The sequence below is a fragment of the Anguilla rostrata genome, chromosome 11, assembly GCF_018555375.3.
Source record: "Anguilla rostrata isolate EN2019 chromosome 11, ASM1855537v3, whole genome shotgun sequence".
NCBI lineage: Eukaryota > Metazoa > Chordata > Actinopteri > Anguilliformes > Anguillidae > Anguilla > Anguilla rostrata.
Genome location: NC_057943.1, coordinates 38,437,519 through 38,453,929, shown reverse-complemented (window position 1 = coordinate 38,453,929; position 16,411 = coordinate 38,437,519). Strand labels below are relative to the sequence as shown.

Here is a 16,411-nt window from a genome sequence, read left to right as displayed (position 1 = left end):
GATCTGCTCTGTGCCATGGCAAATCCGTTCATGTTGAACAGAGAGGTGTAATTGGAGTTCCAGTCTATGGTTCCAGTACGTAGTTACTGCACTAAAATAAGTTCAAGAATGTTGCCATTTTTGATTTGAGAAGCGTCTAATTTATATATTTATTGACTCATTTATTTATTTCAGGATTTATTTCATAGCCATATTTATTTATTTCATAGGCATATTTATTTATTTAATGTTGACTTAAATGGCATTCCATAAGCGTCGAGCAGTTGCAGTTGGCCGTGGTACCGACATCGGTAACTAGGTGTCACTGTTGACTCAAGTTGCCGGTTAGTGTAAACCAGGGGTGGCCAACCCAGGTCGTGGAGAGTCACAGAGTCTGCAGTTTTTTGTTTTTACTCCACATTTAATTGATCAATTAAAGCAGTTGATTTCACAGTTAAATCAAAGAAACCAGGCGAGGTTAGTTAAGTGGTTGTTGTATTTAAAGGTGAAAACAAAAACCAGCAGGTCCTGTGGCTCCCCAGGACCTGGGTTGCCCACCCCCTGGTGTAGGCTAAACATAATTGAAGGGCATGTCGAGATAGGACAGTGTTCTCCACTTAAGCTTAAAGGAGGGCCACTTTAACTAAATGAATATTAATTTGGGGCCACAGATACATGCACAGTTAATAATAACAACTCAGACTTTTGAATATTTGATAAATGCAGAATAAATATAGGTACACACTTAATCCAAATAAATGATTTACTACAATTATGTAGAATAAAACATTTAAAGATAACTTGATTTATACTCTTTAAATTTCTGCATTCCTTCACACTGATACAATCATACAAATTCTTCCTTGATGGCTGTTTCTTGGGTTTCAGAGACCATTCAAAGCAGAGAAATTTGCTACAACATTAGTATTGAGAACTAAAAAATGACTAAACAAGTTCCTTTCAGTAAAATAAAAATGAGCCTATTTTCATTAAAAACTAGAGAGGCGGAAGCGATCCTGATGCTCCTTCACTTTCTGCCGTGTGTATTTATAGTTTGTCATTGCAATTCTTGTGAGGCAGTCCACGTGTATAACTGACAGCTTGTTCCTTGTTCTGTTTTCACAATATTCAATGTGGTTGCACAAGTGTAGGATGTACTAGTAGTGGCTGTAAAGGTAGAAATAACAATATGTATCATTTATTAGGCAGTTGATGACATCTACTTTTTGTTTGGAATTCTGCAGGAGGGATGTGCTCTACTCTTCTATGAGACAGTCTATCAATTCATGCCTTACTGGAGGTGAAGAAGTTTGTTGTTCCCTCCCATAAATGACTGAGAAGGTCATGGCATATGGATAACTTTGTCATGCTCATCAAACCATTTGGTGACCATACAGGCTCCGTGGATAGGATGGGAAATTGTCATCCTGGAAGACAACCCTCCCAGCACAAAAAGAAATACTACAACACAATCATTCACAATCAAAAGTAGCGATTGCTTAGCACTGACCTTACCTTCTAAGGAGATGAATGCACCCAAATTATGCCTTGAAATTACCTCCCACACTGTTATAAAATCATCAGAACCCTTTACTGTCGGAACCAAGCTCTCAGGCCTGTAGGTTTCTTTGCGCGTGTACCACATGCACACCTATCCAGCAGTTGAGAACATGGTGAAGATGATTTGTCTATCCCATTTCTGCACTGCTCACTACTCCATTGTCTGTATACTTTACACTACTGCACTTGTAAATGTGCATTGCCATGAGTGGTTTGAATACTGAAACCCAGGGACCACTCTTGGTGAAACTGCCTGTTCCTGACCTAGATTGAAATTTGCAGTCAAGTAATTTAGACTTGCTCACCTACTTAACCTTATACCCCATACTAATGCATGGGCATCACAATCCAGGAGTACGTGCGTCCAGCCAGAGTTGCCCTTTGTCGATTTCTTAATCAACTCTCACAGGAGCAGAGTCTCAGTGTTACCACTCTCACGGGCTCTCACAGGAGCAGAGTCTCAGTGTTACCACTCCCACAGGTTCTCACAGGAGCAGAGTCTCAGTGTTACCACTCCCACAGGTTCTCACAGGAGCAGAGTCTCAGCGTTACCACTCCCACAGGTTCTCACAGGAGCAGAGTCTCAGTCTTACCACTCCCACAGGTTCTCACAGGAGCAGAGCCTCAGTGTTACCACTCCCACGGGCTCTCACAGGAGCAGAAATTTTTTTTAGTTCATTCTCACTATTTCTTCCCATGACCTTAGGTCGTTTACACTTTACAATGTTTATTCCCATTTTATAATCCCCCACTTTTTCAACAGTTTTCTTTTATTTTGACCAAAAACTGACCAGCTATCTCAAGGACCAGTTCTCGTGCCATGATTTTATTTCACTATAAACTGAGTTTGATACATATGCAAGGAGGTTAATGACAATGTCAAATAATATTGTTAGTATTACTAATCTGAAACCAGGGTTGACCCTACATGAATGCATTATCTTGTGTTTCACTGATCTCTGGCGGCCACAAATGCACATTGCAAGTAGAGAGTTTCCGACAAGCTGATGATGAAGATTTCTGGTACGGCATAGACCTAAATAAATGACAAATGTGTAGTTTGAATACAGTTTCTGTTTTATCGTATTTGCATTAAACATTTCCGCAACAGACAAGGTAATTCGCTAACTCGTCTAGCAAGTTGCTTGACCAGAGTGTTTCCACGCGCAAGGTTGTTCAAAAAGTGCTGTAGTTTTTGTAGCTAGCTGGAAAGTTAACTTACCCAAAGAGCAGAAGACCTGTAGCAAAACGTCATTAAACAGATCAACCAGACATTACTAAAATGCATTCGTTTCGTACAAACTGGACTGTCATTCGGGTAGATTAAACGATTAAATAGCAATTATCAACAACATTAGCAAAGTAGTTCGATAGTGAAAGCTATAGCTGGATTGGCTAGCAGAGTAAGTGACAGGTCAGATAAAAAAACAGCTAGTCTAGTTAGCAAAACCACGCCAGCAAAGGATCACGGATTTGTTCGGCATAAAATCATTCTGCATACTAACGTATGACCTTGCTAACACGATATTTTAAAAGATAGTTACAGTTGTAAATTTTGCCGACCACTTTACCCCAGTTCAGGTACTTGTTTGTTATCTAGTTCGAGAGCTGGTAAATTGTGCGACGGAAGTGGCTTCAGCGTTAGCTTTCCTGCACTCGGCCCAGTGGCGGCGTGCTGGGGAATTTCCATCCGGTATCAGCTCCTTGAACGGAGGAGATCGTTAATATTTTGCCCAGTGATCTGTGGTCTTCCGTCTCGGACACCCCCTGCTGAATACTTATAAATACTCGAGTCATCAAGTTTTGGTACCCCGTTAGGTGTAGTGCCTGCGAAGGAGAACCTGAGAGGAGAGGCCGACACTTCGGACCGTTTTTGAAGTCTTAACATTAGAAGGTAACGTCGAGGACTGAACGAAGGACGATTGCATGCTCACCACCTAGCATAAGCTATACAACCCCACCATTCACAGTTAGATAAATACAAATTTATATATTAGAATGACCGTTGTCTAAACTTTTGTGTCTGAAGCGAACAAATTGAACTGTATGTGGTGCTAATATTTTTCTTGATGGTAGCTACTGATTTGCGAGCTAAGAAAACAGCATTGTGTTGAATGATTTAGCTAGCGGATGCTAGCAAGCTCGTATTTATCACTACACCCTATCATCCAGTCATCGTCTGACTTAGCTGGCTTTAGTAAGCGCATTTGACACTTGTGCTGTGGGCACTTTCCATTTTCAAAATAAATGCTTATATCTAGCGAGTTAGCAAGGCTGGCTGGCAAATGAATTTTATTTTACTACATTTATAACTAGCTTGAATAGTTTCAAGGGCGAGCCTTCTCTGCAATTTGCTATAACGGCTTGGTAGCAAGATGCTTGTTCTGTAATAGACCAGTCATCTAACACAGATAGCTAACTTACGTCGCGTAACTTACATTAATATTATTGCTCGTAACATAAAGGTAGTCCATGTTACTTTGGGGTTAGAATTACTTCGATTTCTGCTTTTGTGTTGAAGTTATCAAGGTCATTCTACATTACCTCCAAACACATTCATCTTGCTAGGTGTGGCTCTGGTTTCGTATAGTTAAATATATATGATATTGCTAGATATTCCGTTAGCTAGGTTAGGTAAGCAGTCGCCCTTAACGTCGTACAGCCCCAGGCAGAATACACTGCTGGTGACAGCAGTCGGCTTGTATGTTTCGGGTAATTTTAATGAGTCAAATTAATGAGAATTATAACTCTTTACTTACGGTCAGTATTGGAATATAAATTAATTTCAGAACTGAGCTGTAGTTATTATTTTGCTTGACAACCCTTTCTTTAGATGCACAATGTTTAGCTTTCTTTATACTAAGTCATTCACCTCGTCTAACGGTATGTTTTTAGACATCGGTGTAAGACTTAAACCGAAATAAGGACATTTATTTAACTTTATATTTCCAAAGTTAGGCATACTTGGTTTACGTTAGTTACCCTCTCGTGTAAGTCTTTGGGTAAATATGTATCTGCACGAGCGTACAAAAACAGCAGCAGTGACGTGTGACAGCTCTTGCCACATCCTGCTCACATATCTCGCTCTGGGGTGTGCCATTGTTGTATCGCCCTTATGCAATGAGTCAAGACTACTGTAGACAAGAGCACTGTTCTGCTTTTGATCAGTAAAAAAGTTCATTAATTACGTTTTCACGACCGCACAAGCAGGGGCACACCACACACGCCCCTACGTTAGTCCTGCTAGTATATTGAACCAAAGTTTTGTCAGCTGCGGTGGGCATGACGTGTAGCAGATCGATGTTGGAACCGGGCTTTATTTTAAAAACGGTAACGAGGAGTATCACTTACGGGTCAAAAATACGCGAGATTGATGTGTGGGATCACGTGTTCAACGCGCAAACAACACGTGATTCCAGACGTCAATTTCAAGAATCGTTGGACCTTCCATACTAGGACGCAAGGAAAACAAGCAAGGACGGATAAAATAAGAGATTAGAATTAGCGCACTGCCTTCTCTTTCTCTGTCAATCCCTCCCTCTCCCTTTACCTCTCTACTCATCCTGTGTCTCTGCTCTGTCCAGTCTCCAGCCTCAGCTTCCAACTACATAACATAATGTCGGGAACAAGCCAGTCAGCCCAACAATACTTGCCATTTTCCTATCAATAAAGGGTACCTAGTACTTGGTTTACCTACAAACTAGATAGTATCTAGCATTATCAATCCTGGTCTTTAAAACCCCCAGAGCTTCTGCCTCAACTACGTGACCTGACAGTGACTACTCTGTGTGAAAAACATCTTCCTAATGTCTGTGTGGAATTTACTGTTTGCTAATTTCCATTTATGCCCCCTCGTTCTACTGACGGGTCGGTACAGTCAGGGGTCCCCTGTGGTTTTGTTGTAAAATTTAAATTCAAGATGGTAGGAAATTTATTTGAAAAATGAGTGCACGTCAATAAATCGAGGACAGGCGAATAATCGGCACAATATGGTAATGAAAAGTGTAATAACTGTAGTAGTAATAATGGTTATGTAATAATAAATGGGCCTATGGTCTTCCCTCTGCAGGTGTGCTGGGGCCTCGCTGTGGATTCCCAGAGGCCGGGCGGGGTGGAGGCAGTGTGTGTGTGCGCGCGTGCGCGTGACCAGACCTCGCCATGAACGGCAGCGGCGGCGGCCAACGTGCTGCCAGGTCGCGGGGTGCCCGAGGGGCGGAGCCGGCTGCAGATGCTCCCTGCAGCCCCGCCCCTGGGGGAGAGGAGCCCTGCGGAAGGGGTGGAGCCTGCATCCTGAGGAAGCTGGTCCAGCTGCAGGCCCCGCCCCTATCGCGCCACCAGCTGAAGCGGCTGGAGGACCACCGCTACAGCAGCGCGGGCCGCTCCCTGCTGGAGCCCTACATGCAGGACTACTGGGAGTGGCTGGTCTCCCGCGTCCCCACCTGGATCGCCCCCAACCTCATCACCATCGTCGGCCTGGCAACCAACATCCTCACCACGCTGGTGCTGATCTACTACTGCCCCACCGCCACCGAGCAGGTAGGCCTCTACCCATTCTACTCCTACCTCCACCCGCCCGTACTACTATTCTACCTCCACCCGCCCGTACTACTATCCTACCTCCACCCGCCCATACTACTATCCTACCTCCACCCGCCCGTACTACTATCCTACCTCCACCCGCGCGTACTACTATCCTACCTCCACCCGCCCGTACTACTATCCTACCTCCAACCGTCCGTACTACTATCGTACCTCCACCCAACCTGCTGTACTGTCCTATCTCCTCCCAATCTGTACTACTGTCCTAGCTCCACTAAACCTTCTAGGTATACTCACTGCATAATGTTCTTTTTAAGAGAGTTTTTGTTTGAGTGGTGCATTCTGCCAGACCATCACTGCCCCCTACTGTTCCAGAGAGTGAACTGCAGGGGAGCAGACAGTGGGGATGATGGGAGTTAGGAGATGTGTGGCAGAAACACTAACGGCTTTGTTTCCTCCGCCACAGCTGTTTATTAGATCAGACTGAACACCGGTGGCTGCAATCAGTTATGTTGACTTTATAAAAAGTAGATTTTCTTTTTCCACATTTCAGCATATTAGGCTACATTACATCATAGGTCAGGTCATAGGAAGTGTATTCACTAGTACACTAGCTCCTGCTCTTTTAAAATGTTCAGTTTTTGGAGTGCACAGAACACTTGCACGCTGCCTAAGCACTTTAGAGACAAATAGCAGGATGAAAAGTTGAATATCGACACAGTCATAAATTCTTGGTTGTCTGAATGTTAACACCCATTACTGTAAATGAACTTCCTTGTTACTGGCTGTGTCTGTACAGTTTTTAAGCTGCTGGGAGTAAATAATGAGGTTCTCGAGAGAAAGTCTCATACTGTTGAGTACAGGTGGTTTTGGGCTCACATCTGAATTAATGCAACTCAATTAGGGTGCATTAAGTATGCATGTGAGACTAAGCAAGTTTACAAACTGCCCTCAGGGCTGGAATCAAAATGTTTTAAAGTATTTAAATGTGTTTTAAAGAGCAGCACAGGCCTGGAGAAACAAGCCAGCCTGGATAAATCGCTGAACGCAGGTCTTTCACAGAACTGAAATAGAGAAGTGGCTGTTAATATTTAATGGATGACAACGGTTCCAAATTTCCGGCATCACCACACATAATGGTCAAAGGTTACTTTCATTGGGGGGTGGGGGTCTCGTGGCGTAGCCCGTAGAGCACTGGGCACACACCTGTTATGATAAAGCCCTAAAAATATATTTTTGGCTGGACCGCAACAGCGGGGCCAGCCCTACAAACGTGACTGTCTGTGAGTGGCTGACTGACTGACTGACTGATGAAGTTACACCATTGGTCGGCCGGATCATGTGTGTTAGGTCCAGCCATATACTAGGTTTTAACCTGGTCTTGTTTATAAAAGCTTATTTTCACAACGGTATGCTAGACCTCAGAAACTAGTACTTTATGATTCTGCTAATTGTGGCTCAGCCATGGATGAACACTGCTTCTGTGGAAAGTTGAGCATAGTGTTGTGTTGTTTTGTGGGACTCCGCTGTTAGCCTGTAGTGCCCTCACGGTGAACTGTAGTTTAATTCAGACACTTTACTCCTGCTGCTTTCTGTACGCAGTGATGTCCTTGGGTCACACACTCATATGATACCGGGTGAGCAGGGCTCGCTGTGTGTGTGTGTGTGTGTGTGTGTGTGTTATGACACCAGGGGTGTAGATATTATATGGGATACACAGGAGCCTCTGGCATCCGGTGGTCGCGGTTTTATCCGCTGTAAGCAGGCGAGGAGATTCGGGACAGGCACCGTACATACCCCCCCCCCCCTTCTCCAGTCACAGCCTCTCTCTGACCCCAGCCTGTTACGCTGGTGACCGCCACCGTTTTGCACCGCCATTTCGGAGGACGCGTACGTCCTTCCAGGGAGGTCTGGGTCCCGGCCAGAACGGGCTCTTCAGGAGAAGGGGAATAGTTTGAAAAAGGAAGGAGTCTCCTCAGTCTGGTTATATAACTTGTTTACCAGTGTCCGTGGCAACACAGTCCCCCCCTCGCTTCACACGCATAAGACACGAGTTAAGAAACTCTGGACGCCTGCGCGTATTTACGGTTTGGGGGAAGGGAAAGCAAGCCGTGGAAAATGTTTGGTTTTAACCAAATCGACCGTACGGAAACTCTCTGGCCCAGTCAAACGTGTCGAGGCTGTTGGTCTGTAATGGATTTGTTTTGGTCACGTGTGTGGGCCCTACAGTTAGAGCTGACTGGACAGTGTCTTTTATGAATGAGCTGTCAACCCTTTGAAAGAATGTACGTTTCTCTTGTACTACAAAGCCAGACTTAATAATCAGGGTTTTGTTTGTTTTGGGTTGAACTTACTTTTGCGGTACGTTTGCATGCTATATTGATCTATCGAGCACAGAACAAACAGAGTCACTCTATGGTCTATAAGTCTCTACTAGGCACTGAGATGATATGGATATCAAACCTTTTTTAAATCTTTGTTTCATGACTCTGGACCTGTATCTGTTCTGTGCCAAATCATCAGTTTTTGTCAAAGGTTCGGAAAAGGCTGTTCTGCTTCTACAGGCTGCTTTTAGTCCCTCTCTGTGTGCAACACAGCTGAAGGATAAAGTGCATGGAGTCTCTTGGCTCTCTGACCTTCGATGGGCCAGCGGCCCCTAGTGGAGCTCATTGGCTGAGTCGCTTGCTTTCCTGCGGCCTTGTGCAGCGAGCAGGACGCGCTGTAAGTGTACACCGCACTCCAGCCTGGCGAATGTGCTGGCCTTGTGCAAACCGCCAGCGGGTCACCTCGCGAGGTCAGGGCGGAGGCGACGACACGGGGCGGGGCGGGGGCTGAGGATGTGGCACACTGACACAGCGAGATCGTTTCCGGTTCCACGGGCTGAGGATGTGGATGCGTTTCGGGAAAAGCAGCAGCGAGTCGTTTGGTTCAGGCAGAGATGGGCCGTGTGTCTGGAGCAGGGATAGGACACGCACGCAATGGGGTCTGTGTGTGTGTGTGTGTGTGTGTGTGTGTGCGCCCAAGGTTGCGTGTGTTTGTCGACAGCGTGTAGTGTGGTACACACAAATGATCATCAATAATCTGAGAGCTCAGGCTGCTTTCTCTGATTTAAATCATATCAGGGAACCCAAACATTGTCATAACGGGTTCAGCATGCAAAGGTCTCGATGCCACACTGTCAAAAGTGAAAAACGTACAGCGTTTCACTTCAGACTATTTGCATGTTAAAACTAGTTTTGCACCACCAGTGCTTCGTTTTTGGTGGAAACAAGGCAGAGGAATCTCATTCTTTCCAGACTGAAAACGATGCACTCGCACCCAGAGTGGGCCCTGCAAACAGAACTCTCCCACCCAGAGGGGGCCCTGCAAACAGAACTCTCCCACCCAGAGGGGGCCCTGCAAACAGACTCCACCGATGGGCCTCACAGACCCCACGAGAGGGGGCCCTGCAAACAGAACTCTCCCACCCAGAGGGGGCCCCTGCAAACAGAACTTTCCCGCGCAGAGGGGGCCCCTGCAAACAGAACTCTCCCACGCAGAGTGGGCCCTGCAAACAGAACTCTCTCACGCAGGGGGGGCCCCTGCAAACAGAACTCTCCCACCCTCCAAGATGGGGGGGGGCCCCCCTGCAAAATACAGAAACTTTCCCCCCTTTGACAGCTGGAGCGGGCGAGCGGCCGGCTTTTGGGCCCTGCAAAACAGACGGAACTCTCTCCACACGGCGCTATTATTTCTGTCTGATTTGGGCTGCAGTTTCAGCGGGCCCTCGCTGCTCTTTGTGGTGAAGGTTCACGCATCAGCTAAAAGAGAAGTCCGTGTGACTCATTTGTGTCTGAAAAGCACCGCCGCTACTTCCTGCTGCCAGAAACACTCTTCTGTAAATTCCATGGGCTGGAATCAGGTCACCCGGGGTTCAACAAACTCTCAAAGATTACGTGAATACAGATATAGGTTACACATAGATTTTTTAGCATGGTTCCAAATGTACTTTAGACTTTTTGTGCTATGTCAAAGAAATGGATTTTTCAGATTTACTTCATAGATTTTTGAGGTCAAAGTGTGTGTGCGTGTGTTTTTTTTTAAATTTATTTTTAGCCCAGGCTTAGAAGCTATTCTTCAGTGTGATGAAATTAACATCACAGAGTGACAGTGGCAAGTTATACTGCTGAGGCATTTCGCCTGTTTAGCAGAAATAATTTGTGTATTTAAGAATAAAATGGGGCATTTTTGTGCATGTGCATCTGAAGTTGAGGATGACTGCACATACTGACAATGGTCACTCAGTCTGAATCGAACCACCCACCGGCTAGATTATTAATCAAGCTTCCTTCTCCAGTACATTGTGCATCCAGTGTTCTGTGTTTTTCTCCTTTCCTTCTTTCTCCTTTTGCGTGATATATGTGCTGCTTAAGTAGTATTAGTTTGCATTGTGCTTGTCATGACCGTTAATCTTGGGGCCTTGTGTGGTTTCTCTTCAGGCACCTCTCTGGGCATACCTGGCAAGTGCAGTGGGCCTTTTTATCTACCAGTCACTGGATGCCATCGATGGGAAGCAGGCACGGCGGACCAATAGCAGCACTCCTCTGGGAGAGCTGTTTGACCATGGCTGTGATTCCCTCTCCACAGGTACACATCTCACACACTCACTCACACTAACACTCACACACACACACACACACACACACACAAACTCTCCCACACACACAGCCCACCTGCCCTGTGCACACACAGGTATCATCCACCTGCCTGTACTTGCACAAGGGGCCTCACTGAAGTGCCAATCTGTGAATAGCGCAAGTGGTAAATAATGTCAGAAGAATTTTTGTTGAAAAAAAATAACTGTTTGTTCTGCATTTCTGCAGGTAAAATTAACGCAAAAGTTGCATTGCTGGCTGTCCTTCTAATTTCACACTGCCCCTTAGTGATGAGAGGCTCTAACTGCATAGTTTTAAAGTTTTAATTGTGTCTTTGCTCCACATACTATGTTCCCTTGATAGACGATTTAAAACTTTCAAGCAGTCCTGATCTGTAGTGTGTTTGGATCTCGTTAGAGCTTGCATCTCAGTGGGTAAAAGGCAAAGCACTCTTAAGCCTTATGGTGCTCACCAGGGTAGCTTGTCCACTGCAGTAGATACTTTCTCCTTAATGATGTTCTCCCAGGAGAACAGTGATGCAGCCGCTGTGCTGTGCTGTGCTGTGGCTGACTGGCTCACATTGCCACGCTGTAGCCGATTGGCTCAAAATGCCGCGCCGTGGCTGATTGGCTCGCAGCGCTGTGGCTGATTGGCTCGCAGTGTTGCGCTGCGGCTGATTGGCTCGCAGTGCTGCGGCTGATTGGCTCGCAGTGCTGCGCTGTGGCTGATTGGCTGCTCTCTCTCTCCCCCGCAGTCTTTGTGGTCCTGGGCACCTGCATCGCCGTGCAGCTGGGCACCAACCCGGACTGGATGTTCTTCTGCTGTTTCGCGGGCATGTTCATGTTCTACTGTGCCCACTGGCAGACCTACGTCTCAGGCACCCTGCGCTTCGGCATGTGAGTGCAGGCCGCCGCAGACAGGGGGCGGGTTGGGATACACATCTGATTACTCCATTCAACGCCTCCCGTTGAGTCAAAATGTCCAGCAGAGTTTGGGAGATTGTGGGTAGCTCAGACCAGGAAAGCCTTAGTCACGCTGATTATTAAACTTGTACATACTTGTGCCTTGTGACCGAAGACATATTTTTGAGCTGTTGCAACACTGATTTCCATTTAGAGTTGTGAAATGTGTCCCGTTCTTATCTTGTAAATGTAGCCTGTTAGGACTGTGGTTCCTTCTGTGATTCTGTGCTCCTTTCCCATAGGGATTTCGATTTCTGCAGAAACTAGGGTCTGCGTTAACATGAGGTTAAGAGTTTGTTCACGTTTTGTTCTACGGCACCCATGATCTCAACTGTAAATTCTGAAGCTGTTATGTGCTTTAAAAAAGTAAGCTGCTACCAGGTTGCTATATTAAGACTACAACAACCAGTCAACAACAACCGTTGTAGCATCTTAAAGCATCTCACACAGATGCACACACACACAGACGGATGCACGCACAGATGCGCAGACACGCACGCAGACATGCACAGACACACACACACACAGACCTATGCACGCACACACAGACGTATGCACGCACACATGCACTCACACGTAGACACATACACGCACACACACATACCCACAGTTGCATGCACACACACAGACGCATGCACACACACATGCACAGACACACTCATACACACACACACACACAGACATCCTAAGGCAGAGAAAAAGCGTTGCAGCATCAGAAAATGTGAAGAACGGTTTCAGAGCCAGCCATGCAGAAACCGAAGTCCTTCAGCGTGTAGCCTCGGAGCTGGGACAGCGGCCGTCTGTACAGGGCTTCCAGCAGGGGGCGCTGTGCATGTTAATGACCTGAATCACTGACCTCCCTAACCCTGCTCTTACCCTTCTGCCCTCTCTCCCTGCTCAGCATCGATGTGACGGAAGTGCAGATCTTCATCATAACCATGTACCTGCTGGCTGCCGTCGGGGGAACGGCGTTTTGGCAGTCTTCGGTAATTCTGTTACCCCTCTCTGATTTTCCAGTGTCGTCACTTTCCGCGATATTTTCAATGATTAATTATCAGTGATCCTGCTGCTGAAGGTACACTACATGGCCAAAAGTGTGTGGACACCCGAACATCACACCCATACCCATATGTGCTTGTTGAACATCTCATTCCAAAACTATGGGCATTCATATGGAGTTGGTCGCCCCCCTTTGCTGCTATAACAGCTTCCACTCTTCTGGGAAGGCTTTCCGCTAGATTTTGTGACATGTCTTAAGTACGACCCATTCTACTGCCAGTGTTTGTCAATGGAGATTGTGCGGCTGTGTGCTTTATTTTTATGCAGCTGTTAGCAATTGGTGTGGCTAAAGTAGCATAACCCACTAATTAGAAGGGGTGTCCACTACTCTTGGCCATATAGTGTAGTTCCTTAACAGAGTAGTACACTGTGTAACACTAATTGCTTTATAGAGCAGTGCTCTGGAACACAGCTGAGGCTTACTGATATTTCTGTAGTTTAGTTAATGCTGCTTTAGCTTCACCTCCCCGACTCCATTTCCTACAGTCAAGACTGAAAGCCACTGCATTATGCTCTAGGATTCTCTGAATAGAATGTTTATTAGCTAACACATTTTGCCATAATGTGTTTTTACTGTTAGTTTTCTGCTAGTGAGATGCACAGATATGCGGCTAACCAATTAATTTTCTTTAAATCCCCCAGATCCCGGTGATTAATATCCAGATTAAAATAGTGCCTGCCATCTTGACTGTGGCAGGGGCTATCTTCTCCTGTGCAAACTACTTCCGGGTCATTTTCACAGGCGGGGTAGGGAAGAACGGATCCACAATAGCAGTAAGTTCTTCAGAATGTTTGCTCATAGGTAGGAATGTTCTAGAAAGTAGCATTGTAGCACATTAGTTTTTATGAAAATTAGTATTTTGTATCGCACTTATAATTTTAAACTTTTATATATATATATATATATATATATATATATATATTTTTTTTTTTTTTTTTTTTTTTTAACCCTTTATTATGATAAGTATTGTCATTTCATGCATTTCAATTGCACCAGTAGGGTTTTGGTTTTGTTCAAAAGTTATGGTCATTTATGTTTTTCCCCCTTTCTTCTTTGGCCAGCCAAAGAATATGGCATCACAGGTCTACAGAGAACACTATATTTATACTGGCATTAGCCAACTGCCAATTCAGTGGACTCATCAAAGTGATGTATCATTATGGGTACTGCTGTAATATCAGGGACAGAAAATGATGACAGAGCTGTAACGTTTCTATTACCAAATGTGGGGCCTAGATTGTTCGAATGATCTGACCTTCTCAGTCATCATTCAGAGTAAGCACAAATATGACTGCCAGTCTCTCAGTTTCCCCTCAGGATTTAGGGATAGGATATGATCAGATAATTCCACATTGGATTCTACTAGGGAAATAAAAAGTGTAGAAACATAGGCATTTGTCCCCTAATGAATGAAAAGCAGTAGTAACTCAGTTGCAGCTGTGATATGAAATAACCTGCTCAATGGAGTGCCTGTTGGCTGGATTAATGGGAAATCATTCTTGTATGGATTTTGATGGATTGCTTTTTTGCCTCCCAGGGAACGAGTGTCCTGACCCCGTTCTTCCACATAGGGTCAGTCATCACACTGGCCATCATGATTTACAAGAAGTCTGCGGTCCAGCTCTTTGAAAAGCATCCCTGTCTTTATGTCATGGCTTTTGGCTTTGTGTCTGCCAAGATCACTAACAAGCTAGTGGTACGTATCCCCATCTTCGTCATCTTCAGAGCCTCGAAGGGCGAAAGGGCGTTCAGCGTCAAATGAAAAATCAGATTTGGGGCTGCTGGGTAGCTCACTCTGTTGAAGTGCTACTTGTGGCGCATAAGTGGGCACTGCGGTCTCTGGTCGAATCCAGCCCGTGCCAGTTCCGACAGGCCAGGAGCCCTGCAGGGGCGACACACAATGAGCTTTGCATCGCCCAAGGGATATATACATATGGGAGGGATTCAGTTGGCAGGGATGGCATATCCACACGTATGATTGGGTCTCCTCCAGCCCCACGGCAGTGTGGAAAGGAGCAGCTGGCTGGCTAATTGTCTAAACTCTCCTGAGCCAGCAGGAACAAGGGGGCATACATGAGCATGCCTTTATTTCAATTCACAAATTGGACATTCCAAATTTGGGTGGGACTGGAGATGCCAAATTTATTTAAACAAAAGAAAATTTAATGCAAAAAAATGTTAAAATCAGATTTGGATTTGGAAATTATAGTGATTTTTAATTTGTTTAAACTCTAATTTAGTTAGCTGGTGAGTGCTCGACAGTCTTTATGTTGAACCTGGGCTCAGGCAGTATTTCCATGGTTATATAAAACCATGGTGTGATACACTATCTGTACCGTATGGGTATGTTGCACTGTCACTGGTGTATACGTGTGTTAGTGACGTTCTTGTGCTGTCTGTTTTTATTTCACAGGTTGCACATATGACTAAGAGTGAAATGTATCTCCTTGACTTGGCCTTTCTGGGCCCAGGACTGCTCTTTCTGGACCAGTATTTCAACAGCTTCATCGACGAATACCTAGTCCTCTGGATCGCTCTGGTAGGATCAAATTCATCCAGTTCATCTCCGTTAATTTAGTAATCCAAGGGCATCACACTAAAGTGCACTGCAGGACAATGTGTGTGAGAGTGTATGCGTATGTATGCATGTGAGTGTGGGTGTACGCCTAACGAAACACTCAAGCATCTGTAAAGTGCACCGTGGCTATTCCTGCCCCCCCTCTCTCTCTCTGTCTCTCTCTCTCTCTCTCTCACTCTCACTTTCACTCTCTCTCTCACTCTCTCACTCTCTCTCTCGCTCTCTCTGCGATCAGTGTCATTGGGTTCATATTCACACTGTGAGCTGGTTTAACCTGCAGCTCAGTTGATCATGATGGTGGACGGAAGCAGCTTCTGTGGCTCTCACCTGAATGAGCTGGGGGCTGAGGAACTGCCGTGCTTGATTCGTAGTTGTTGGTGTGCGTCCGCAGGGCTTGTCCTTCCTCGACCTGGTGCGTTACTGTGTCACCGTCTGCAACCAGATCGCCTCTCACCTGCACATCTTCGTCTTCAAAATCAAGCCCCCGAACACACTCCCCAACCAGCAAGGGCGCAACCACCATTAGGGACCTCTTTTTGTGTTTTTCCACTTTTTGCAAAAAAAAATAAAAATAAAAAGGACATGCGCTATCTTGAAATGAATGTAAAACCAGTACAGCCGATGGTGAGAATATACGAGGAAAAAGTTCAAAGGAAATTATTTATTTCAATCACTGTCTTGTGCAATTTTGTTCTGTGTCCAGAATGGTCAGATTAATGGTCTCCTGACTAAAAGAGGAAAGGTTTTTCCATCTTGTCTGTCTGTTATGTAAAACTTACAGCTGTTTTTTTGGTAAGCAGTGGTAAGATAAAGGGAAAACTAATTTTCTGTTACTGTTCACTATTCATACATCTATGAACCCGAAGTGTTTAAAATACAGTGCAGATAAGATGTGGTTTCAGTTCATTTTAGAGTTTTTACTTTTCTTTTTTTTTAAATTGAGAAATAACGTTGAATTATTTGGTTGCTTTTGTTTTTTATGATTAATTTCAGAGCAATATGAGGGAGTAGTGTCAGTATTTCCTTTTAAAAAAAAAATGTACTCTGCAATATTGGCATTTCACTGTCTCACTTTCATAACTGCAGCCTCAAACAGTTT

At 45.1% G+C, this 16,411-nt stretch overlaps 1 protein-coding gene across 1 annotated transcript; it reads left to right on the top strand.

Moving 5' to 3' along the window:
- The first annotated feature begins 2,409 nt into the window (after positions 1-2,409).
- LOC135234874 (choline/ethanolaminephosphotransferase 1-like) lies at positions 2,410-16,058 on the top strand. The gene is made up of 9 exons (XM_064299936.1): positions 2,410-3,433; positions 5,609-6,075; positions 10,557-10,704; positions 11,467-11,608; positions 12,576-12,660; positions 13,376-13,507; positions 14,272-14,430; positions 15,148-15,273; positions 15,704-16,058. Exons 2-9 carry the CDS (start codon positions 5,698-5,700, stop codon positions 15,836-15,838), a joined length of 1,305 nt encoding a protein of 434 aa, XP_064156006.1. The 5' UTR covers positions 2,410-3,433; positions 5,609-5,697; the 3' UTR covers positions 15,839-16,058.
- Positions 16,059-16,411: the final 353 nt, after the last annotated feature.

Bases quoted from the DNA above. Each gene is read 5' to 3' on its own strand.
- LOC135234874 (XM_064299936.1), top strand. From the start codon at position 5,698: ATGAACGGCAGCGGCGGCGGCCAACGTGCTGCCAGGTCGCGGGGTGCC. The intron at 10,705-11,466 runs GTACACATCTCA...TCTCCCCCGCAG, and splicing joins CTGTGATTCCCTCTCCACAG to TCTTTGTGGTCCTGGGCACC. The intron at 13,508-14,271 runs GTAAGTTCTTCA...TTTGCCTCCCAG, and splicing joins AGAACGGATCCACAATAGCA to GGAACGAGTGTCCTGACCCC.